The sequence below is a fragment of the Dermacentor albipictus genome, chromosome 4 (genome assembly GCF_038994185.2).
Source record: "Dermacentor albipictus isolate Rhodes 1998 colony chromosome 4, USDA_Dalb.pri_finalv2, whole genome shotgun sequence".
Classification (NCBI taxonomy): Eukaryota; Metazoa; Arthropoda; class Arachnida; order Ixodida; family Ixodidae; genus Dermacentor; species Dermacentor albipictus.
In genome coordinates this window covers 122,247,531-122,273,201 of record NC_091824.1, presented here as the reverse complement: position 1 = coordinate 122,273,201, position 25,671 = coordinate 122,247,531, and the positions used below count along the sequence as shown (strand labels likewise).

At 44.5% G+C, this 25,671-nt stretch overlaps 1 protein-coding gene across 1 annotated transcript; it reads right to left on the bottom strand.

The window, feature by feature from the left end:
* Window positions 1–426: 426 nt before the first annotated feature.
* Prosbeta7 (proteasome subunit beta type-4) lies at window positions 427–25,067 on the bottom strand. The gene is made up of 8 exons (XM_065451393.1): window positions 24,910–25,067; window positions 24,148–24,354; window positions 22,262–22,345; window positions 19,130–19,192; window positions 15,051–15,132; window positions 13,361–13,480; window positions 5,715–5,803; window positions 427–498 (listed from the first exon to the last, which is right to left on the bottom strand). The coding sequence occupies exons 1-8, from the start codon at window positions 25,014–25,016 to the stop codon at window positions 486–488; spliced, it is 765 nt and encodes a 254-aa protein (XP_065307465.1). The 5' UTR covers window positions 25,017–25,067; the 3' UTR covers window positions 427–485.
* Between the last annotated feature and the right edge of the window lie 604 nt (window positions 25,068–25,671).

The following is a 25,671-nucleotide window of genomic DNA, read 5'->3' as shown; positions in this document are numbered from 1 at the left end:
AGGAAGTTCTCTGTTTGTTGAGGCTATAGATGCCAAAAGCTGCAGTACTGCGAAAGAAAATATATATAGCAGGTGTAACACTTGTGCTCTTGAAAAGCTGAGGAGACCATCAAACATTTGTTAAAGAGGTGGGCGAATGTCAACTTTTTCTAATGCCAATAGTAAAATGCAGGTGCATATATTTAGAGCAGGAACACTTAGTTCACTAAAATGAGGTACCATAGCTAAATGCTGTGCCCAGAGTACCCAAAACTAAACATTGAACTGAGTTTAAATACTAGTCAACCACTAAGCCAAGGACAGTGCCTGAAGAAACAGCACAAGCCTAATGGCAGTTGCTGCCAAAGAGTACCTAAAAACAGCTGCAATAATGTCCCCAGAGGGCTGGAAAAACAAGTTTACGCTTATGAATTTGAAAGCCAGCAATTGAAGAAAAGAAAAGCAGATGTTTTATTATGTGGAAGATTTTGCGAGCCGAGGACATGTCACTCGTAGCCCCTGTAACAAAGAATAAAAGCTTTAGAATGCGAGTAAAACACACCACCAATATGAAAGGCAGAGATACATCCAAACAGCTATTATTACAAGTGGCACCTGGACAAGGTATAAGCCAAAATATGAATATATGGCATATAAAAGGCCCCTTCATGTTTTTTTATGCATACAGTTAAACCTCAATATAACAAAGTGCTTTTGTACACAATTTCATTATAATGAAATTTCACGGCCACTGCGAAGGAGTACCGACACAGTAAATGGAAACTTCCATGGATGCAGATAGTCAAATGGTTGAATTACAAGTGGCTGCCTGAACACACCCCGCAAATCACACACCTTGTGACCAAGAGCAGCCACAGTAGCGGACTAGAGTCATGTTCCATATAAAGTCCAAGTGCGGCAAGAGCCTGCCTACCCCCACATGCTGTATGCTTTGTGTGCTAGTGAAAGCCTGGGAAGGTGAGCTGAGAAGGATGGCGGCTTGATGAGTGCAGTCTTCTTGCGCGAGCAAGGGTAAAGGGGGGAGAGGATTGAGCTCTCGATAATGTGATCAAGCATGTGCGAATGGAGAGGGGGAGAAAGTGCGGGGCAGGTTGGCATGCGTCTCGTTTTCTAGTGCAGCCCGGAAACCCCATTTTAGAGGTAATCTTTTGGGTGTTCAAAGAGTGGGTGTAGTGAGATGGTGTGGCATCATGTGCACGCATATGTAGTACAGGAGGTTGTGTAATTCCGAGTTTCGGAGACACATTGAAGTGAGAGGCAGATGAAGCATTCGCTCCCTCCGGCCGGTGCGTTTCGCAATAGCATCACCCCACAGTGGGTGACATTATCAGTTGCAGGAGTGGAGTCGATGCAAAACTGTTGCAGGCCTTACTTCGTACCGCCGACGTGAAGGTATCTTCAACATGGCACAAAACCGTATCTTAGTCGATCACTCTCAATTTCAACATAGTGAATTTTTTCCCCTATTCAACTTCGCCTTTTACGATTGCTTGATAATTAGGAAAGTTTTGCGGCTGCTTCCGTGTAAGACAAACACAGTCGACGACCAATAATTCGGACTCCACGGGGAATGTAAATTAGTCTGAACTATTGAATGTCCGAAAAAACATATCTATCCAAAAAAGATAACTTCATTTACATTTTAAGGCCCCTGAACGGGGCCTTAAAGCAGTCGATTCGTTGATGCAACCACTTCCGCTTATCTGCAACCAAGCATGACCATATCAAGGGTAAGCTTTGTGCCATGGCATGCTGCCAGCCTCCTCCACGAGCCACGCGTAACTAGCACACCACCTCGTCATGAGTCGGCGACTAAAGTTGTAGTTTGGCGCCAAACTGAAGAAACTCTGCAGTGACCTCATTAAGTGGAGGAATAGCTTTGACAAGGCTTTGCTATGTAAGCATGGGTGGTATTTGCATTGCTAGCGGCTACCACGTATTGACCAGTCTGAAAAATTCACCAAGACGCAATGCGGCATCAGAAATGTTACGTCGCTTATCTACGTTCGTACAATGGAGTAGGAGGCTGTGCTGCAGAGGAGTCTGAATAATCAAGCATCTGGAAGCCTGGCGACTGCTTTTAGTCATTAAAGGGTCCCTCATCAGGTCTGGCCATGTTGAGCTGACAAGTGCAGTGCATACAATGCGTGCTATTGATTGTGCCTGTAAAGTATTACAGTCGCCGACTGATTTTCCGGACTCCAAAAATTCGGACATGCTCGATTATTCGGTCTGCTTCGCGGCACCGCCATTCTCCCCATAGACCATAATGTATAACAACTTCCGAAAGTTCGGACGCCTTGCAACCTGTCGTCTAATTTTTCGGACACTCCTTGAGCCAACTCGATCGATAGCACCATGCACCGACATTGACCGTTGCATGGTTTGACTTGCTGAACGCCATTTTTGTTTTGAATGAAGCCTCCTTGCTGCCCCATGAAGTGGCGCTACTGTAGTTCCGGGTTCCGGTCTCAGCTTAGTATGCCATGTCAAGATAATCTAACAGCTGATTTGTTTGTTTCTGCGTGCACGACGCTGCGAATAGGCCAGGTTTTACGTTTGTGTGACTGATGTTGGCGTGACGGCGTGGTGATGTTTGCTTTGTGTGCTGCGTCGAGGTTGCGGTGATGCAACGCGGAATACGGAAACATCACCGTCAAGTGTCTAATGGCGCCGACAGTGCCCGCGCATACTGCGCTGGGGAATGCCAGCAAGCGGGTGCCAGGAGGCCTAGCATTTGTCGCCTTCCAATGTGCTTCCTACTGATGCCGAAAATGTTCTGCCGAGACCTGCACGGTGGTTGCATTGCAATTTCGGACACCGTCTCATTTGACAGTTTCACAGGTGCTGACGCTGCTATACTGACATGCGCAGAACTCGACGACGGCGAGATCATTCGTCAGGTTTCTGCTGTGCCGCCGGACGATGACTCCGAGTCGGAAGGTGACGCACCATGTGCTACGCTGCCGTCGCATATGGAACGTGTACAAGCAGTGACTGTTCTTTCAGCCGCCTATAGTGACTGTACAACCCTCTCCGAGGTTCAGGCTTATCTGATTGCGCGTAAACGGAACAGCGTGCAACGGTGCATTCACAATTTCTTCACACCTACTGCCGAGCCCGAATAGGTGCGTGGAAATAAAGGAATTTTTTTTTCTTAATCTGCTTTTTCGGACACCTGTTTATTCGGACATTTCCGCAGTCCCCGTGAGGTCCGAATAAACGGTCGGCGACTGTATACTGCTACATGTGGCGAAAAGGGCTGAAATTTCAAACCAGACGCTGTGCACCCTTCTCGCAGGCACTGATCTCCCAGCCAGACGTTGATGTCAGTCGCAGAAGTGTGCCTATGTACATGACAGTGCTGTGTCGTCGCTCACAGTGGCATCAAGAATTTTTAAAGGCAACATCAGTTACTTGTTTGATCTGCTGCTTCAATAGACGAGTTAATGTTTAGAGAATTTGAGTGTCTGTGAGTGTTTTACTCTGTGCCACAGCAAGAGGGATGTACTCGTTTCGTCTGCTTGTTCCCACGTTGTGCAATCGCACGCGTAGAAAACAAAGAGATGTGTTTTTTGATCTGCTTGTGCCTGCCTTAGTGCTTGTGTAGCACTGACTTATACCTCTAGTCAGGTGTTTTTTTTGCACAGCGTGCAAAATCGAGCGCTGCGCAAAATGAGACAAATGCAACAACTTGTGCGCCAGACTGTCACGGGAAGTGTCTCATGGAGCAACAACATGAGGGGGAAAGAGAGAGAGAATTCTGCATAGCCAAGGCAGGAGCAAGTGGAGAGAGTGTCTGCGTTAGTGGTAAAGCTTGCCTCCTGAAATCATGGGCTTGCGGCACTTCAAATGTTTCTATCTCAGCTATTATTAATGAGCGAATTTGAAAGATTATTGTGGTAGAATGCTCCCTTGAGGGCACGTTATAACTAAAATTTTCTATGTGCCCTGGGCTGTGATGTTGTAGCAATGCCTTTTCTGGTGCTAACACCTTTTGGCACTTTTCGCATTTGTGAGTGTTGTCAAGAGATGGGCAAAGCGTTGAACACAGCCACTCGCAAACGTGAAAACCACCGAAAGGCATTAGCACCGCGAAAAGGCATCACTACAATATTGCTACCCTGGTGAAGGGCGCTTTATGGTATAGTAAAGTGATTACACTGTTGATCGTGTGCAACACGGTTGAGAAAGAGCTGTCAATAGTGAAATTGGAGGAATACTGCAGGGTTTTCAATTTAGCAGCTAAGCCTGCTTAGTCATTTGCCTACACTCTTAAGAATATAGCTTTAGGATACCCAAGCCACACACAAGCATTTATGAATGCAAATTCCATTGTGGGCCGTTTGTGCTATTTTGTGCTTGCTTTGCATTCTTTTGTACACATGGTGGTTTGCATCCACCAACCCTTCGGCATCCTATAATCTAAAGCTTCAGTTCCTGAGCCGAGAATTATTGCTGCACAGGTGCCATGGGTGTCTACAATTAGTACTTAAATTTTGTTGTCAGTAAGTACTCTGATGTAAAGCGCTATGAAAGGATGATTTTTGTTGAACATATTTACGTACTCTTAAAGCGACACTTAACACTAAATCAGTTTACACCAAAGTATTCTCCTGAACTAAATTTCACGGAGACAGGTTACTTATTAGACGAAAAAGTGGACATCAGTTGCCTTTACTGAATTTTGTGCCAAAATGTCATTGCTGGTGCGTCAATGTGGTCTCATGAATTTCAATATGCTTTTTTGTATATAGGCTACTGTGACTCGGTAAAAACTCCTGAAGCTTGCTAAGTTCAGTCTTTGGCTCTTTTGGAATACACTGCAGGCAATATTTATTGACTTCATCACGGGCTACTACAGGGACTTCAATATGGTGTTGCTACTTGTTTGTGATCTATGCATTTTTTCTCGCTTACCAAGCCTCTTTTCACGGTAACTGACACTTTTTTTTATATATATGTATTGTAGAACGGTAATTTACTTATAAAGCTCAAATTATTTTTCTCTTCAGTGTCACTTTATAATGTCCCTAACCAAGTTTCACCGGGTATTATTTTGATTATACACTGGAAGTTGTAAAACATCATCTAAGGAGTGTTCTACTGCTCTCACAAAACCTCTCTTCCATTGCCTCAACCAGTGTCTGCAACTGATGCTTTTCCCCTGCCTTGTCTCATGCTGGAATTGATGGCGCAAGCAACATTAACATCAAGAGCCCTGCCTTTTCATTACCCTTTTCCTTTCTGGCTGAGTGGAACGTTTCCGGGAATAATTTTGCATACTGTCTGTTCTGCGGAAATCCCTGTGCAGTTTGTGTCGCTGTTGATTATTTGTATACCTCACACAGGACCCGCGACATTATAGACAAAATCTATGGCAACACCTCTGCTGGCAAGAGAGTTGACTGCTTTGAGAACAGGCATGCAAGGTTTTCTTTGAATGTTCAGCTGTTCTTGCAGCATACATTGCTGTAATATTTGCAAACACAATCATCACTGTGTGATCAATGCACCACACTTATTTCTCTGCAATGTCAAAACACAGTGAGGAGCCCTTCCATACTAAACTCACTGTGGAACTTTTTAAAATGGTGTTGCAGAGGGCATTAAGCTATGCTGAAGTAAACAAGTTGATTAATAAACTTTGGTTTCTTGTGAAACAAACTGATTCATTCCTTTTAAGCGCGAAAAATAAATTCTGAGGTACATACTTCACAAGGTGAGCAATCTCCCAGTTTGAGTCAATCTTCAATGGTCCCTCAATGACCACACCTTCTGCGGTCACTGTTGCCACTTGGTACTGCAGATAAGCAAGGAGACACATGTAAGGGTTGAGTGTTGTGAAATAAACAGGGGATTCAATGCCTGAGAAGATGCCAGCAGGGTGGCTGACCACAACATGCAAAATACTTAACATTGATTGAGCACTTATTGCTCGTCCTGTCAACTTTGTGTCGGATTTTGAAACCTTTCACCCCTCACTGGACTGTCATGCATGGGGTAGTCATAAACCATCAACTAGATAAGAGAACGTAAGCAATACTAGCAAATGTTGGCTGTCCACAATGTGTAACTGATTAAAGTTATAAAGTAGACTGTTAGAATTAAAAAAAAAAAAAAACCTCAACATGCTGTTGATCAATTGCTCCATAAGGCAGCAACAGCATGAAGTATACAGGCAGGGTAAAAAAGTTAACAGGATGCAAGCTTTGTGGGAAAGTCAAAAGTCATACCAGTTTTAGCTTACCGTAAGATACCACGGAAGCGCCCAGTTTTGCACAAGCGCCCAGTATTCACATTTGCAAAACTTAAGAATTCTGAAAATTATATGTTAAGCACCCACTGCTGCCACTACGAGATCTCTAGGGGCGACGACAGGGTTATTTGCTTTCTTACGGTGGAAAGGAAAGGCTGATGGGGGTGAAGATAATGCACAGTGACAACGAACAGTGCTTGAAAGAAAACCCACTGGTTGTAGGGCTTTTGTGAGACACATCTCGATAAAGCATGCACACTGCCGCTATTCCCACACTTCTTGTGCAATCTGCTAGCCACATGATGCACTCCTACACTGTCGCCAGGAAGATCAAAGTGATTGAGTGGCACTGCGCATTGGGAAAGAATCTTGGCATTTCAAGACAGACAGAAAAAGAATCTGCGAGTGGGACTCCAAGTATGACACCTTAAAGCGTCTCAACTATGGCAAGCAGAAGATGAAGCGCCAACTCATGGATGGCGGGCCCATTGAAGACTTGGACGACGCCCTCTTTGACAACATTCAAACCGAACGAGACGCTGGCTGCGCCGTCATAAACGGTTCCTAACAGAGGAAGTGTTGAGAACTGCTGGAAATCTGAACCTTGGCAACTTCGAGGCCTCAAGCATGTATATTAACCGGTGAAAGAAGCGATTCAGGGTGACAATGCGCGTGTCCACCAACGACAGTCAGAAGGCCCCTGCTGACAGCAAGAAAACTGTTGATGCCTTTCACTCAAGAATCACAATTTTGAGGACGCGTTATATCTACACGGCCTACAACATCTGCAACATGGACTAGACTGTGGTTATAATGGACAGTCAAGTAACTTGTACCAACAACATCATGGGGCCACCAACTTGCAGCAAGCGGAGAGCCCGTGGCAGGGGCGTAGACGAGGGGGGGGGGGGGAGCTTATGAGACTTCAGCCCCCCCCCCCCTCCCCCCAAAATGTTTTCGTGCTGTCATGCTCTTTTCATACTGTCAAATGTTTTCTGCTGACCAAAACAACCTCCGGCGCCGGAAATCATGCTAGATTTTGTCTAGAATGTCTTTTTCATTCTCAAAAAGACATTTCAGCACAAACATTACGAAATTGGACTGGATTTCGCTGCAACACCTGTGCACAGGGAGTCGCACAATGCAAGCAGCCCCATCCGAGCACAAAGTTTCAAGGGCGTTCTGATGGCAAGCGGGTGGCTCGTCGCAGCATTTCGTGGAGGCGGTGGACTCTAGGGGCACATGAATTTCAATTCCAAAACTTCATGGGTATAAACTTTTTATGCGAAAGGTGCATTGACAACATTTGCAAAGTCGTGCTTTAGATTTTCAATTCCGGAACTTTGCGAGTTTAATTTTGTTATAAATATTTGACACGAAAGGTGCATTGACGTTTCTAATGTCATAGGTCGGACCATACAACTAGACAGTCAAATCAACACACTACCAGACAAGTTGACAAAGCACGCAGCGACGTCCGCTGAGACGAAGTGTCGTGGTGGTTCATTTTTGCCGTCACGCCACAGAAAAGAATATCAACATTTTTTTTCACCTGCGCCAAAGCACCCATGTCAAGACACTAAAGCCGGTGAAGGTAACTACGTTCTTATTCATTTTTCTACTTTGACTTATATTCTTGCGAGGACACATTGAGCCTCTTCAATTTTCTTTTGTTCTCATTACTCGTGGGCTGCCGGAGCCAGCCAGAGTGCATGCGCTTTTCTCGTGTTGCCTCGACCACTGCGCAGCGCACTTTGATGCGTGTTCGTTTTTATTTGGCCAAGTATATTTTCGCCTGGTAGAGTTTTGGACGCTTTCTGGCTAGCAGACCAGAAAAAGAAACAATGGTCGCTCGCCGCCATCACTGTGGGGACTCGACATGTTGCAAAGCGTTCGCTTGAAAGCAACCTCCCGGGAAAATTTCCTCTCGTCAGTGTAGGATACCAAGCAGTATGTGTACGATTCTCTGTGGACCGAGCGTCTCACGTGCCCAAAGTAGGCATTTGATTACGGCCAACATGCTTTGCTTTGCATTTTTGTTGCCGTGCCCCCCCCCCCCCAAACACTGTTGTGGTGCCGCAAATTATCGCATGGCAAAAGTTCGATTTTGTTACTTCTTCTTTTGCGGAAAGTAATGGGCTATAGGACGCTTCAGTTGCGGGATACTCTTATTATATTGTTGCGATAGAAATTACATGGACACCCCAGGTGCATTCCTGCTATCACCGTTGCACTCATGTTCCGTATAAAGTCCAAGGGCGATAACATCGTGACCGCGCGCCACATGCTGCATGTGCGAGCGAAAACGTAAGGGTGGGGTGTGGCATGGGTAAGCCGACGATGGTGGCTCAGTCTTGTGTGCGCAAGGGAGAAAAGCGGGGACGAAGCGCGCCGCCTCCTGTCGAGCGTGATACATCAAGGCGAGTGGAGGGAGGGTGTGCTGTGATCTCTGAATATGTGGTTGCACAACATGTTTATTTGCCTTGTTTGACGCATTATATATAGTGACTTTTTCTTAGATACGTAGATTTATTGGAGACTTATACATATACTTAAATATCTTGTTGCGAGGTATTGTGTATACATGCAGTGAACTTTGTTTCTAGTGACACTTTTTTGCACTTTATCAAGCTGTATCTTTGCATTTGTTTATGCCATTGTATCTTCGAATTTTTAATGTACGAGGGCGAGTCAGATGAAACTGAGCCAACCCACCCTGCGCAATAATGGTTCGGTTCATTATCTGCGAGGTATGCGCGTAGCACACGGGCATCTCTCATTTACAAAAGTGACACGCAGGTGTGAGGATAAAGGTTCTTTAATGCTCTCATAGACTGGGTTGAACATGGTTGCGTGACATAATGGACACTGCAACAGTTTAACAGCATGGTGTCGCGAGGTTTTTCACAGCTGAAGGTGTTTCCCAAAAAGAAATTAGTCACCACATGGCTACCGTGTGTTGAACATTGCATTTCATTGGCCACTGTGAAGCTTTAGAGAAAACGGTTCAAAGAAGGACGTGAAAGTTGCAAGGACGATCCAAGACAGGGCCAAAGCCACCATGCAATCGCTCCCAACACAACTGCAAAGGTTGATGAGCTGATCAGACAAAGACCACAGGATAAGCGTCAATGAATTGGCAGGATTTGTGAACATTAGTCACAGTTCATGACACACCATAATTCATGAACATCTCGATTATTGGCTCTTGTGTGTTCAATGGATGCCCAAGATATTGAACCACCACTAGAAGATGGAGAGGTTCGGTGCTGCCTTGACTCATCTAGTCCGGTATCACAATGAGGGTGACGACTTCTTGTCTACAACTGTGACCGCGGACGAATCATGTTGCCACTACTATGAGCTTGAAACACGACAGCAAAGCTTACAGTAGAAACATTCAAATTCACCGCCCTCAAAGAAAGCAAAGGCCGTCATTCCTGCCGGGAAGGTGCTCATTTTTTTTTTTTCGATCGTCAGGGGCCATTACTGAGGGAATTTGCTAAAGCTGCAGGGACTATCAATCGTTTGTGATATTGTGAAATGCCGGATCGGCTGCGTGTCACAATCAAAAACAAACGACGTGGAAAATTCAGGAATGAGGTAATCTTGCTCCATGGCAATGACCGTCTCTATGTCGCTGATGTGTTTAACACAAAACTGGCAAAGTTCAAGTGGGAAACACGGCAACATCTGCCATACAGCCCAGACCTGTTGCCTTGAGACTTCAAAATTTTGGGGCGTTTGAAAAAACAGCTCTATGGAACCAGATTTGTGTCGGACGATAACGTTCAATCAATGTTCAAGTCAATGAACAAGTCAGTTACAGAATTTTTGAAGCAGCAACCCAAGTTTTATGTGACAGGAATCACGCGATTCGTTAGTCAGGGGGACAAATGTCTAAATGCTCATGGATACTACATTTAAATAAAGCACCCTGTTTGTGATATATTTGCAATGGCTCACTTTCATTTGACTTGCCCTCGCATATTTTGCAGAACTCCTGCTTTTTATATGTGCTCTTTGTTGCGACTATAATTTCGCTGCAGTTAATCACAATAGACGACCGGTGACAGCTGCTCCTGTGCAATACATCGTAACAAGGGACAGCGTCATTCAGGTTGTACCTGGCAGTTGCATATCTACAGATATATACACGAAGTTCTTGAATGACAAAGTTTTATTAAAATATTTGTCTTCAGCTTGCTCATTTCATGGCCTTCACATTTTTCATATCAGCGGCACGTAGTGCTTGGCAGGTTTCAAACTGATACTGTTCTAAAGTTCGTGTGATATTTTCTTTGCTTATTAAATAGAGAGAAAACATGGAAGCTGGAAGCATTGACATCAGTTATTTTGGTCAGAAGTTTTGACACATTCTTTGACATATCCTTAAAAAAAAATACATATTTTACTTGTGTTGACAGTGCGTAGCGTTCAAGAATTCATTTGCAGCATCTTTGGCAATGGTAATGCAGTTATTATTCATGTATTTGATCTCCCGACAAATTCTATAAGGAGGAGGCCAAGCTGAAACGGGAGGCCCCCTCAAACAAAATTTCTGGCTACGCCACTGGCCCGTGGTGCGTTCAAGTTGCGCGAGTTCCAACGACGAATGCACTGACCTCCTATTTTGCACTGACTCGGAAGAGTCGTTTGCTGGCTTCAGTGACGATGAGTAGGTGCTAGTGTACGCCATCATTTACCATTAGAAGATAAACATGCTGTGTTTGATTCCATAGCCACCGCAGCCCTGCCTCGACGTCTATAGTTGGCTGCCATCTTGGTTTTTACTGCTTTGACCGGACATGTGCCCATATCTAGATTAACCCAATTTTCAGTGAAAATGGGGTGGGTGCTTCCTCAGTATTTTACGGTATCCTCAGAACAATAATAAACTATGTTGGTCGTGCAGACTGGTGTGTAAACGTGGCACATTTGAAATCTAAGTTGCATGCCCAGGCTCTTTCTCAAATCCTGCATCACGTAAACTTGTGACTTTGCTTGTACTTTCAACGTATATTTTGCATGTTGCTGGTGCGCCAAGCTGTACAAGAACCGCAGGGTTGTCATCGCCAAAATGCTTAACAAGGGGTATGCAGAATAGATTGTATGTGTTGCTAATGAAACAGTTTTCCCAAGTGTAGGACTTTAATTTATTTGTGAAATACAGAAAGAGGGGAAACCTCGCAGCTCCATTTACAAGAACACCCGCAAGTCACAAATTAATAACCCACATGCTGGTTGATACAATCGACTTTCATTAATTCGACCAGGACTGGACCGTTGGAATTGATTGAATTGTGTGGCAGGTCAAATTTAATACGGAGCAAAAGAATATGTCCAAACACACCAATGCCTTACTTGTCAGTATTTACTTGATTTTAATGCGCGACAAGTTCTTATGGGTTCTATGTGGAAAACAATGCACACTCAAACCTAATGCACACCCAATTTTATATTAAAAAAGTAGCATATCTCCAACTAAGACAATCAGAAAAATATGAAGCCTGTTTAGTGTACCTTTACTACAGAATTTATTTTGACTTAATGCTCATTGCTGTCGCTCTCGGACAGCTTTTTATTGCTACGAGCAATATGTCATCCTCCGTGTGGTCAGTAACTTTTTTTGTTATCCATTTTTTTTAACGGCTCCGCAGCAATCGTGAATGGTGGCCCAAGCCAAAACTAACCACTTCGCCAGTGCATCCTGCGATGTACGCAAGTCTCCGACACGCTGAACATGTGATGCAGCTCTGTTATAGGCCAACCGACATGAAATTATGGACCACGCAGAAAGCCTAGTTTAAGATTGTACAGATACACAGGAGCCTCTGTGCAAGATTTTGCATTTGAAATATGAGTGGAAGCCTTATAAAAAGCTAGCCATAGTGCGACTTTTTTAATACCGACCTTACAAAAACCCACCCATGCCATTACTGCTTGCCAGAAGTGATGCATGACCTCTAAAATTAGGTGGCACCTGCGGCTGCCTGTCATGCGCTGAAACATCTCGGACGCAACATGCTGGGTTTTATGCCATGGCTTTCGTCTGCTTATGCCATATGTCATCTGCTTTGGTCCTATTTAGAGGCTGCTAATGAGAAAATTACACAATTGTCAGCTCTATGGCTTTGCAAACATTGCTTTGCTGGTATACACTACTCATTTGTAACTGATTAAGCCAAATTGAAATTTAAGTGCACTTGGCCTTTAACAGCTAGCTTAGCGTGTTACATATGAAATAAACTTTCGCAATGTGGTGGTGTGTCGTTGTTACCAATACAAGAACTTGTTCCGTCGCCATCTTGTGGTGACAATGGTAATGATGCTGGCTCTCACGGTAAGCTATTGCCAACGTCAAAACAATGGTATTACATCTGACTGTGACATGCAGTTAACCTTTTCGACCCTTTTTACACCCAATTCCTATTAAAAAAAAAAAAAAAAAGGTGCAGGTTAGCATTGGTAAATATGTAATCATTCATTGTGAGCTGCTGCTTTTGCTTGAAAATCTGACAAGCGCAGGGTGAAAATTAGCATTTTCAGCTGAAAATAACATGCCTTCTACACATTTACTGTCCCATATCACAAAGACAGATGCTGCAGCCGTTAGGGTCACAACTGGGGTCGCCTTTGTAGTCAGGTGCATGTGTGATCAGTCAAGTTCAAGTAATGTATGGCCCATAAAAATGCATAGGCACTGTGCGGCACCTTTGGCCAGAATTGACTTAAATGAAAAATTCAATTAACTGGAGGGGAATTAAGGAAAGTCTACAGTACTGCCATACTTTTGTTGACTATGACGACATTCACCACAATTGTGCTTTGTAGCATTTTCATAGAAAGCATACTCATGCCTTATTTGTGTCCATGAGGATTAAAAAATAGATAAAAAATAAGTGTAAACAAGTTGTGGCACCAGTGTGCACCACCATCCCAATGTGAGAGTGATGATCTACTCTCCTTACGTAGCTTGACAGAGCTTCCTATATTGACTTAAAATTAGACGTTTTGGCTTAACTGCCATTGTTCCTTATTTTTTGCAGGAATACTGGTTGGTTGGTCGGTCCCTTTGAGCAGTGTTGCTACAGTACTTGCCTTGTCAAATGAACGGGCGTCTCGGTAGTACAGGACCCTGAGGCAGTAAGTGAGCACCTTCTGAGCTTCTTCCTTCGTCAGCTGGCCAGCTTTCTTCTCATAGGCCTCACGGAGCAGTGGCTGTTGAACAGAAAGAGCACACAACGAGTTCAATGGTGCCTCACTGGCCATGTGCCCGAGTCCCTCAATGTGCATGTGAGCTTATTAAAAAGCTGCAGTTTTGACTACACTGCAAAATGGTGAAGCAATAGCCGGCACAATGTCATATGCAGTAAGCCTTTTACTGTTTTACGCTGTACCAGGTGGAGTTAACATTCACAGCTGCGCACAAGCGATCTCCTTTTGAGAAGAAATTGTGACACCTTCCGCAACTGGCATGACGACGTGCTAGAAGACAAAGAAGGTGCCAATGCCAGTTTCCTTCAGTAGAGGGGACAAGCTGAGCAGGCATCTGCCAATCATAGCAGCTAGAGGCGTGAGAGCACTCTCCAGGCACAGGCTGAGAGATAAAGCCTTACTGGCAATCTGCGAATCCCGCGTTGAATTCCTTGTGGGGCAACAGAAACATTATTTCTTTGTAAGCTCCTCACAAAGCACTTTGGCATTCCTGCAACATTCACTGGCATACATAAAGAATGACTGGGAAGCAAAAACATAGTAGCAGCCATTGATGTAAAACTAAAACACTGGTGGGGATGATCACTTTTGAAACACTTTTATTTTGGCATGATGTGACAACCAGTACAATGCCTCATTTGAGTGACAGGAATACCCTATCATGGCACAGCCAATCAAAGTGCACCAAAACTGATATTCCTAAATGTGATTGAGAATACGGCCCCTGGATGGCAATTACTGCAGAAGTAAAGCATTCATGTTCACGGATATCTTGAACGATTCACAAATGATCACTTTCGAACAAGGCAGTATGAGGCCTAGGGTGCCAACATCATGAAAAATATTCACAGAGGTAACATATAAAAAAGATATACATGAACAAAAAAAAGCAATGGGGTTTAGTGACCCAAGACTGCACAGTGGTGGCTGTAAAGCTAATTCGACAGCCATTTGTGGTACACTGCTGAATTTATCTTTATCTGCCATAACATACCAAATGAGATAACATTAAATTATAACCAGACAAAAGAAATCATACATACATGCGCATTTTCCAACATTCAGTAACGCTGCTCCAGCCATTCAAGCGTGCATTCAGAATAAGACCCCCATGAGACTATCACTTCTAAGCAGCAACAAGTTTATTCAGATTGTGCCTCTCCAGATATGGTAGCGGATTTCCTAAATGAAAACAACAGGTAAGCGATATGTCTTGGCATGGGTACAGAGAACTAGAATATACGGGCAGTGCGCCAACTGATGCACACCGCACCTTATCGTGCAAGTTGCGTGAAGTGCTGCTTGTTGTGGTGGAGTTGTCATCGCTAAAGAACAAATGCATCTAGCAAACTGTAGAAACCTAAGCGCGGCCTGCCTAGAGCGGGCATCCGCTCACACGCCAGACTGTTCGTGCTCCAGTGTGCTACGCACTTCACTGCAGTGCCCGTTCAATAGAGACCGACTGCAACACCGCCGCAACTGGCGACACCAAATGTGTCAGGTGGAGAGGTGCGGTCACGCAAATCAAGAAAGGTTCTAGTAAACTCTAGCATGGGTGGTAGGTGACATTTACCTGTGCGATGTAGGCTCCATAGCCAGTGGCCAAAGTGCTACTTTCAAATGCTGTTCCCAACATGTCAACCTGGCCCAGGAATCTGCATTTCAGAGGAAACAACATGCTTTCTTTTTAAGCATTCCAAGCACCAAAATGATCAATATATCAACAGTGGCGAACACATACTCATATGTCCATTCATTTTTCACACCTCACACAAGAACACAGAAAACATTACTTAGTCTTAATACTTCCAATAACGTAGTTACGAAAATGCATGGTGAAGCACTTCATTGACTGGACCTTGGCTGATGCACTACGAAGGATTGGAAAGCATTATTAAGCTGAGGAGGGCCACAGAGGCATACCAGAAAAATAACTACGTACCAAGACATAATGGTTAAAGTGGGGAAGAAAGCAAAAATGGTATGACCACAGTGTGTGGGCACACTTATAGTCAGAACCATTTTTGCATGATGGACTGCTATCAAGTTAACTTACATAATGGCCAGCAGCAATGTCACACTGTCAGTGGTTTCTCTTCACTGTAGAAAGCCACTGTGGTGCATTTCGCATTGAGTGAAAGTGTTGCCTTCTATTTTCATTATCACAAGCGTGAAGAGACAGCCATGTTAAAGGACCTACTTATAACAGAAACCTTCATTCTTAACGTGTTTTCCTTGCCTGTAGTGGCCGTTTCATTCAGGACACCTTTGTTCCATGTTCTTGCCAGTGAAGCTCAATGCCCAACAGCCTTGCTAACACACATCAGTGAGCAAAACTCTGGTGACCACAAATGCAAAACAACACCGGGGAGAAGGGGGGGGGGGGCACTGCTGTGTGTAGGCTTTGGCCTGAGCAGTAGCCATCAAGTCAATGTTATCTAATTTTTCACTGCGCGCTGACTTAATGCCGGCAGTTTCTCCTCAGTCTCATCTCGCGCACCATCGAGGAGCGATGCTTGCACTGCCACCGGCAGTGCTCCTCCTCATGTCAGTGTTACGATATACCTGGTAGCTGCAGATACCTGTAGTACCTGACAGCTGTAGATACCTGCCAGGGCGTTGTTCACTGTGACCTGCGAGAGTTGGCTGGTGCGCTGCATCACACCAACCCATTACACCCGCTCGTATAGTTAGAAAACCATCCAAGGAGTTCAAACCGAGAAGTTCAAGATCGTACTGAGAGAGCAATGTGACGGGGTGGCTCACAGCATTCGAGATATAGTAAACCCTTGATAACTCGAAGTTGTAAAATCCGGGAAAAATTTTGAGATAAGCGGAGTTTCGAGTTAAGCAAAATGCCAAGAATTTCAGTGACCGGGTCACTGAAAGAGCCAGTAACAACCAGCACTGCAAACAAACGCTCCACAGCACGAGGGGAGCTTTTGCAATAAAGGCAGAATTACCAGGAAAAACTGAATTTTATTATTTTGGAAAGAAGAACTGTGTGATGCTTGCCTGCTTTGCATTGGCATTCAGCGCGAGAAAAGCGTCCTCGAGCTGCTGAACGCACCGCATGAGCCGGTGTTCGTCGCCGCTGCGTTCAACTTGTAGAGCAAGTGTAGCAAGCTTCATGTTCCTGCAGTTGTCGGCACTTCTCTAGGTTGTTCTTCGTCAGCGTGATCACCGCCGTTCAGTGCTATTTCAACAATGTCGGTGTCGGACAACATTCTGGTAACAGGCATGTCCGACTCATAGACCGCATACTCTTCAAAAGTGATTTCGCCGTCTTCAGCATCGCTACAGCAGCTGGTAGCTTTGCGAACTTCGTCGCAAAGTTCATCGCGACTGCTTCCAAGGTTACTTGACGCGGTTGACGGAAAATGGCTGCGTCCGCGGGAATTTTGTGTTCGCCCTTAGATCATGACTGCATTCAGCACTTAGTAGGAACCAAGCGCTCGCTTGGAGCCTGTATCACCTTTCGGCAATGGCCTTTGCCTTCAGCCGTTCCGGTAAAAATTTCGAGATATCCATATTACGCCCGAAAAATGCTTCGAGATAAACAGGAGCAAATACATAACACCTATGGGTGGGGAAGGCACGGTGTGGAAAGCGTTCGACTTAACCAATATTTAGAGATATGCGAGTTCGAGTTAATGAGGGTTTACTGAGTACGGCGCCTCGTGCCGCGGTAAATTTTGGATGCTGTGGCTGACCATGCTTAGTGCCCACTGCTGTCATCAGATGGTGCCCAAAATTAAAGACAAAAGTGTCAAATTACATGGATATTCATCCTAAAGAAAAAGAAAGAAGGAAAAGAAAGCCATATTTTCAACAGGAAGGTGGGGCACTGATGGTGACAGCAGAGAGACAGCTACGCTAAGTAAGGCTTGTAGTTTTGTTAGTGTCACCTACGCACAGGCAAATGGGAACAGATCTCACTGGATGGCCATGAACACTCCCTGTCACAGTGCGAGTGAACGTTTCATTTCGTACGTCAGAAACTTGAGATTACGTGGCCACCAACACTAAGTGTGCAGGAACACAATGCACATCAAGGCACCAATGATCTTGGCTCCGCCTTTGCACTTTCTGCAGATCACCTTCAAGATGGCCGGCGTATGGACCACCACGTGCAGCCATGACAAGAGTAGAAGAAGAGATGCATGCGCTAGGGGGAGAGGGCAGATAGGCCCACGTATCCTGCGGAGATTCGCGAGATGACATCCTTTAGTAGAGAGGTCATTCTATGATTAGTTAGAGAAGTGTTTCAGGGCTCCCTTTAGAGCACCCGCTGTTCATTGTTAAAACAACTTGCAGTAAACACTTGGCAATTTCTGAAAACTTTGTTCAAAGGACAGGAGGGCATTCTGCGGGGTACTCTCTCTGCAGAGTAGCTGTGGTTGCTGAGGAAATGTATGGAGAGGTCAATGTCATGCACTTACACAGACCAAACAAAACACACAATGACATGACTTAAAATTCTAAGCTCACTTCGTTTCTCTTGCTAAAAGCCACTCTAAATAAATGAATTGAATTGTGTAGTTGAACATCTCGAAGTTGCACAGTGGTGGTCCCTGTTTTCCCCGGGGTGGGTGGTGGGGGAATTGCTACCCACTGCTCCAGTTTACCCCCAACCCCTTTCAGGTGAACTCGGCAATTAGGACAGTTGATTCCGTCAAATTTCCTAATCCCCCCTTTTTGCATAATCATCAGGTGCTCCTTTGTCATGTGGGAATATATTAGGAAGAAAAGTGATGTAGAATTTGAGAAAACTGCACTCTTCTAGTATGATGTTGACAAAAATAAAGTTAAAAATCGGCTGTCATGAGAAGCTATCGCACTGTGCTCCATGCAGATTTTCGTTGATGCAATGCCGCTATTTTGGAACCATCATAAAGGAGAGAGATCTGAGCTTCACATAGCTGCAGTGCATTATTTCACCGTACAAAAAATAAATGCAATACTAGAAGCGAACAAAAAGTGTAAAAACTACCGCTGCAATTTGTTACTGATGCCATGTAGACACAGAAAGCAGTTTTGCCGGCTGAAACGCTTGAACCACCGGCGCGTGTTTCACATGCATTTTTACAGTGGCGAGCTGTGCATTTCTTTGTCCCAACGAAGTTTGCCGATAAGGATATGATGCATTGCTTGCTGTTTCATTAATTCATGCAAAATTAGTGAACGTACCATTCAAAATGGCAAAATGGTCGCATTGAGAGAGAGATGGAGAGAGGGGAGGGAAAGAGAGAAAATGGGGTTTAGTTGCCTGCCGTACACAAGGGCCGCCCCGTGATTCTTCAATGTACGTTCATGATTCTAAATTATTTACAGAAGTGCTTTTAGACACATCCGTATGTTTTGAAGCATGAACATGTGCTTCAGCCTACAGCCCAATGGTTAGAACTTTTGTCTATTGTGCCTGAGCTGCTCAGTTCAATTCCCATTATCAGGCATGTAACTTCTTAATATTGCGGAATAACTAGTGTTAAGGCCCGCTGAGCCTATTTGGCGAGAACCCAGCCAAGCGACCAACAAAGTAACCCACCCTGAACCCCAGGAAGGTAAACAAGCTTGGCTTTAAAAATCATATTAGTGTTAATCAACACGAGTTGTTGTACTCACAATGAAAAGCAAAAGATCGGTACTTACGGAACACCGTCCTGAAGGCCGGCGATAAGGTAGGTGTTCCATAGCGGGTCGAACCTAGAACGCCTGCACAAAATAAAGAAAGGACACTGTCTCAACAACTTAAAAGCCAAGTGGCACTACCAAGAACTCTGTGCAACCGACTACCTAACAACAGAAATAATTTGTAACCTAACAAGACATTTCTGAGAATGACTTTGCAGACCAAACTGTATCTGGTATATAGAAATAATATACCAAGCTGGATGTATTAAACTATATGTTTAAAGGGACTTGTTTGGAGACAGCCAACAGTAAAATAGAGGTGAATCTAAATGCCATTTGCTCAATGCTGCTGATAAGCGAATGAAATTTACTCAAAACCCCATGTGCTTCCTTCAGCAGATCAGGGAAACCAAACCAAAAATGATTCTTAGATACTAAATACCCAAATGAATGCCTTGCGGTAGTTATCACTCATTAGCCTTTTCTCTAATGAGGCCAGACATTGTGTTGCTGGCCACTTCACAAAAATATTTGAAAACTTCTGTGCCTACTTATACCAGTACAAAGGCTGTGGTAGATTTAGACCAACTGTAGATAAGGAACTTAGGATTTGCAGACAGAAAGCATGCTCTCAGATTGTTGGAGTCACAGGTTTCTTCACTATTCAAGCTACTGCCAGCTTAACCTTATTCCCGTTGGTGTTATAAAAGGTCAGCATGTCATTTCTGCTGATGAGTTCACAATAATTCACAGTATGCCAGTGGGAATGACCAATTTTCAAAGTATGCTGTGAACTGAGAAATAAGGCTACCACCATACGTCTAAAAGCATTAGAAAGGTTTAGATTAGTTTAGAGGTTACCTTGCCCAGCCGGCTTTGCTTTACCATGCATATGTATAAACATGATGAACTTAAGTGACTTACAAAATTAATTTAACTGACTTTCTTTCCGATTCTCATAGACCTCCAGTGAATTCTCGCTCACTTTTATTGCATTCCTAATGAACCTTGCTAGACTGCATGTTCCCTATGAAACTGCACAGTTAAATGGACACTTAAAAAAAAAAAAGACCTGTATTAGTAGATTATGCTTCTACAACAGCAAGAAAGTCACTCTTAGTGTGAAAAGATGTTTGGCAAGCCAGAAAAGATGCAACAGCACTACGCCACATAGCAGACCGCAGCTACATGCAACTGTAATGCGTATGCGCAGCATTTGCTTTGTACATGACAGGGCTTGATTGAGCGCTCGTGCTCCCATGTTCCAGTATGACTGTTCTACATGTTGTAGACCGCCTTTGTTCAGCACAAGCTTGACCAACTGTCAGTAGCTATATCCAACTTGTGCATGTTGAACGCTACCAATAGCTCAATACGAAGCTAACTCTGCCAAGGCTAACCAGGAGTGGCCAGGTGCGAGCATGCACTGGGACGCATGCGTGTGGTCTGACCTTAAGTTTCATGTGATTTGAGGCTACTTGAGTGTTCAAAACTAGTCAATATTAGCAAGACACTACGGCTAAGACACCGATAAACACGGTGGCCAAAGTTTGATTCATACGCGGGCGCCTGTGGCCTAGTGTGGGCAGACGATAGTCGGTTTGTTTCAGAAGTACGTAACTAATATTGAAATTTCAAAGCGGATTTTCATTTACTTCAGCCTGTTTATTAAAATGCGTCAATATATATACACAGTAACAGTAGGAAGAAGCGCAATGGTCTAAACACCCCTCTTGGTTGATGTCAGCTACAGGCCAAAAACAGCCGCATATGGGAATCTGCTATATTATAAGAGTGTCCAGAAAAGCGCAAGGAACAGGCTTTTGTTGAAAAGGGAGTGTTTGAGAAAAATGTGACCTCGTGCTCCGCTTGCGAGCTCCACATGCTGCACACAACTGCAAAATTTGGCTGAGATGCTCACAGCAGCTTATGCTATCCGCAGACTGTTTTTCACCCAGCCTGAGGGTTGGTTCACGACCCCTTTAGGGAAAATAAAGTGAAGCGAGGTGAAATGTTGCTAGGAAACAAAGCTATCCTGCCTGCAGTAGAGGCTCTCCCTTACTGCCTCTACCACAAAGCTTAAGCTGTAATGTAAACAAGACTTCAGACTTCCGTGGTACTTTCTTCTCCATATAGGTATAGCTGAGCAAGGGCAACATCGCGCAAGCGTCTCGCTTTCCAAACGTTCGCTTTGCCTCCTAGGTCATTAAGTAGGCGATGTTCATTTGGTGCTTATTTCTCGTCGATCAGATGACCACTGACAAAAGTGTGGCGTCAGGAAATAATGTGAGCACATATGAATGTTTGGCAAGTGAGGTACTTGTGTGATTTGGTCCCCATTGCGGCTCGCTTCACTTGTACCACTGTATGCTAGCAATTTGCACAAAACATCCTAGTGGGAATCCTAGTGCATACAATGCTAATGACAGCAGCAGAACATGGAATGCTTCCCTCGCTCAGCTACAGTAAAGCGGACTGAGCAGAGTCTGAGGGTGTGTCTATTTGGCTTCTTGGTTGTTTCGCAGCTAAGCTGGCAGTGTGTCACTTGCGTCTCAGAAAGACAGATACTTTAAAGATGTGAAGTGTGTGTAGTGGCTCAGAATGTGAAATCTGAGCAGAGCTGGAGCAATAGTGACACTCTGCTAAAACTGCCTAATATGTGCAAGCGATTGTCTAAGGAGTGCCCTTTCCCAACACAGACAAAAAGATGCCTGTAAGTGCATAGGTGCTGATAACTGTTGAACTTACTGAGAAAAATAAATTATTTGGGCTCAGTGAACTTAATAAATACCAAGAAACGCACTGCTCAGGTGTTGCACAAGAACAGCAAGAAAGGCCTGCTCAATGGCCCACATCGCATAGCGTGAATGGTACAATGCGCATTGTGTGAAATATAGCACCAGCACCTGTGCAACATGTTTCAAGCACTGCCACAGCCTATGCATCAATGCATACGCGCAGTGTCCGAGAACTCATATGTCCTGATAAACTAGCTTTAAAAACATATTTCAATCTGTTTTTCATTTGTTTAGTTTAGAGAGATCATAACCGAGCTACCTTCTAGAAGGAAAGTGTTCTGAGTGTTCAGTCTTTGGAAGCCCTACCCTGCATAGAACGCGACCAGGCACCACCGCTGCATGAAGTACGCACCTGTTGTACATGACACGGGTCAGCCATGAGTACAGGGACTTGGGCTTGAGTCTGAAGCCATCATTAAGGCATTGTTCACTGATCCTGGAAAAAAGCCGTAGAGAACAGTTTGTCATCAAGGCATGTTTGCGCTTGAGTGCTCAAACGAAACTGCAAGTAAACATCAATTCAGAGCACAGTATGGCAGGACGTCTAACCGCGCTGGGATCGTAAACAGCCAGCAGTGCTACCCACTAAGACACATTCGAGAACATGTGTGTTAAGAAGGACCGAAGCAAAGACGATGGCATCCACTTGGGAAAGCACAATAGTTAAGCACCTAATTGCTCTAGTGACTCCTCTAACAAATTCTTTAAGGGTGCACAAGCAATGTAGAAAAGGTTTCTAAGGCTGCACTGAAGCTGTACGAGAATCAAACGAATTCCATTAGTGATAACCAGGTTTCGTTATTGCCACTGTATCCTGTTTATGCACGCTGTGGGCCTGAAATGCTCATGAGATAGTTTGTAGAGTGGGAATGATACCATCATCACAATGCGCCGATTTCATGCACTTTGTGTGACAGACGTAATGTCGATGTGCGGCACTATGATCACTAGTCAATCCTTGAAGTAATCCTTGATTTACGTTGTTGTCATGTTGTGAGTAGTACTGCAAAGAAAAAAAAAGAAAAACCTGCGGTATCACATTTTAGAGCCATTTTAATTATTGCCTAATTATTACACAGCCACGTACGTGGAAGGTGTCAACCATGGAAACACTGCATCAACATGCCCAACACATGGAGAGCCTACTAAAGCCCCTCCATCCACGTGTCACTGCCGCTTTTGGTAAATAGCACCAACCTTTGATATCTGCCAGTGTTTTCTGATTTGTCACTAACACCAGTTCTGCTTCTGTGATTTGCACTTCCGGAGTTTGTTTGTGGTTGTTTCACTTATGGGATTTCCGGTTCCCGATTTTCTGCTTGTTGCATGCTTGCACCTTGACGCAGCAGTAACAGATGACAGTTATATTGCAGAACCAGAAGTTGGGAACATGCAAGTTCCACTTGATGACGAAAGCTGAGGGGATGAGTGGTGGAGGAAGGTAGGTGTATGGTACTTAACCTGGTCGGTGAAAACGTGTATGGAGGGCCTTTAGCGCCAGCGTATGCCTCCTGGAAACTGTTGTTAACATATAAGTGATGCCATGGTCTCCTAAATCAAACCACACTGTACTGGTACCCAAACATGGAACGCCATGACAATGTTACTGCACCTTATCATCCCACATATATCATTTTGCTTTTCTTACACTGAATATTTTCGCCAGATCACTGTTATTGATTTGTCGCTTGGTGCAGAACGTACCTATCATGCCATCGTGCTGTCACGTTTCTTGTTTACGCAGCTTCTCGACATGATAGTACCTTAATATGGCGGCCATGATGGCGTCAATGAAAACTTTATGTAAGAGACAAATTATAGTTCCTCTGCATGCATTAACAGAGGTCAATGGCTTTGTAATTTTGGAAATTATTACCAAATAAGTTTCATTCTGAGAGAGAGAGAAATTTTAAATGAGTGAATTGCAAATTGCAATGAATAGCATCTGAGAAACTTGTGTGGGTTTCTATTGTAGCTTCATGGTACATACAGGTGAATGTCAATTCTTCCTTTCATAAATAGTGGTGTTGTTGCCTCAAAGTAAATTCCTTACATCTACAAATTTCTGCAGTGTTCCTGTGGTTAAAAAGATCCCAAATGTTGTCAGTGTGCCAACTTCAATGAATTTGGGCGCCTGTGACGCCTCCTCCACGGAAGAAAGGATTTTCCACGCGACTCTCTCTGGATATCCCACATAAGTGCTTCTCTAAAAATTGCGTGATGAGAAAGAATAGTCACATTTTCTGATCGATGACGCTCTTGAGGTACTGAAAGTCAGCGTAGTCACCGCTAGCTGCGGCTGCGATCTGGTCGTTAACCTTGAGTATCCGGGGACAGTTCCTGAACCTAGCCAGCGACCCATAGGAGCCGAGGATATCTGCTGCGAGCATGACTCCGCCATCAAACTTGATACCCAGGACGGACGTTGCCGTAGTCATGGGGCTCCTGCAATAGTTAACGTAAACAAATCACACAATAAAAATAACTCGAGTACTGAACGAAGTTGGTACATAAGAATTCTTAACACAACAAAGTTGCATGGTGTGCTTGAAAGACTGTTCACAGCAGCAGCATGTGTTATGTAACGCGAATAGCTCAACATATTGCTGAGATCAGATACATGTGGTTCCTTGTTAGACCTACACAACGCTGGACTATGCTCAGCGCATGAACGTCTCAATCGCTCCCATAAGTGTTATACGATTTCACTCGACATAAAGGTGCCGGAGGAAGAAGGAATCAACGTCAAATACGACTCGGTCCCTCCTTCTACTGCGTCCGCCAGACCTGTAACTATACAAGCTGGAGTAATGACAAATAAAACCCGTAGGAGCCAATGTGCGGCGAAAACCTACGACGTTCGTAGCACGCCAAGAAAGTCCTGGGTGCGAAAAACGTCAACTCATCGAGCAGCATCCTAGGTAGAGTCGCTACCTCTTAGCAGTTCGCAACAGGGACCATAAGTGGTACTGGTGGTTGTGAAATTATGGCTTTACTTACTGAGTCCGCTGTCGTGTTCCCTCGTGCATAGCTGCTGGAGCTACAGGCTGAAACTTCGAAAAGCCAAACGAGGTTTCCCCCGGCAATACAGAGATGTTGAACGCCATTTCATCGAATGGAGCGAATACGAAAGTGCGCCTCAGGCTGAATTTGAATAAAAAAATACAATCAAGTTCGCTTAATGTACGCACATATAATTGCTAGTAAAACAAAACTAATGCTTTAATAGACACTTACGCATTGCTACGATAACTTATAAAGCCATGATGTTGGCCACGAGCAACGTTCTTTGGCCACGAGAACCGTAACCACGGGTTGGCGCTACTGTGGTAGCGCTATTGGCGCCATCTTCAAATCGCCTGCAGATAATGCGATTACAGCGCGATATTGCGAAGGCTTGATTAGTAGTACACACCGACGACCCTAGACAGGTAACCATGCAGATAACGAACAAACAACCGAATAACACTCTGAAATGAGCACTCGCGACATTTTCATTGTCGACAGCCAGTTCAATGGACAGGTGATGCTACCGGTGCCACTACGGCAGTGGCGTTGCCAGGGGCTGACACACCAAGCACGTGCCCCCTTTCTCCCCGTTCCCGGTCAGGTGCGTGCCCCTCCGGGAAGAAATTTCTGGCTACGCCACTGCCCTACGGGGTCTGTTCATTCACTGTTTCGAATGAAATCCTACCGAAAACACTTCGACAGTGGAACATCTTAATCACTTATCAATATTCAGGCAATGCTTCGAAAAAAAAA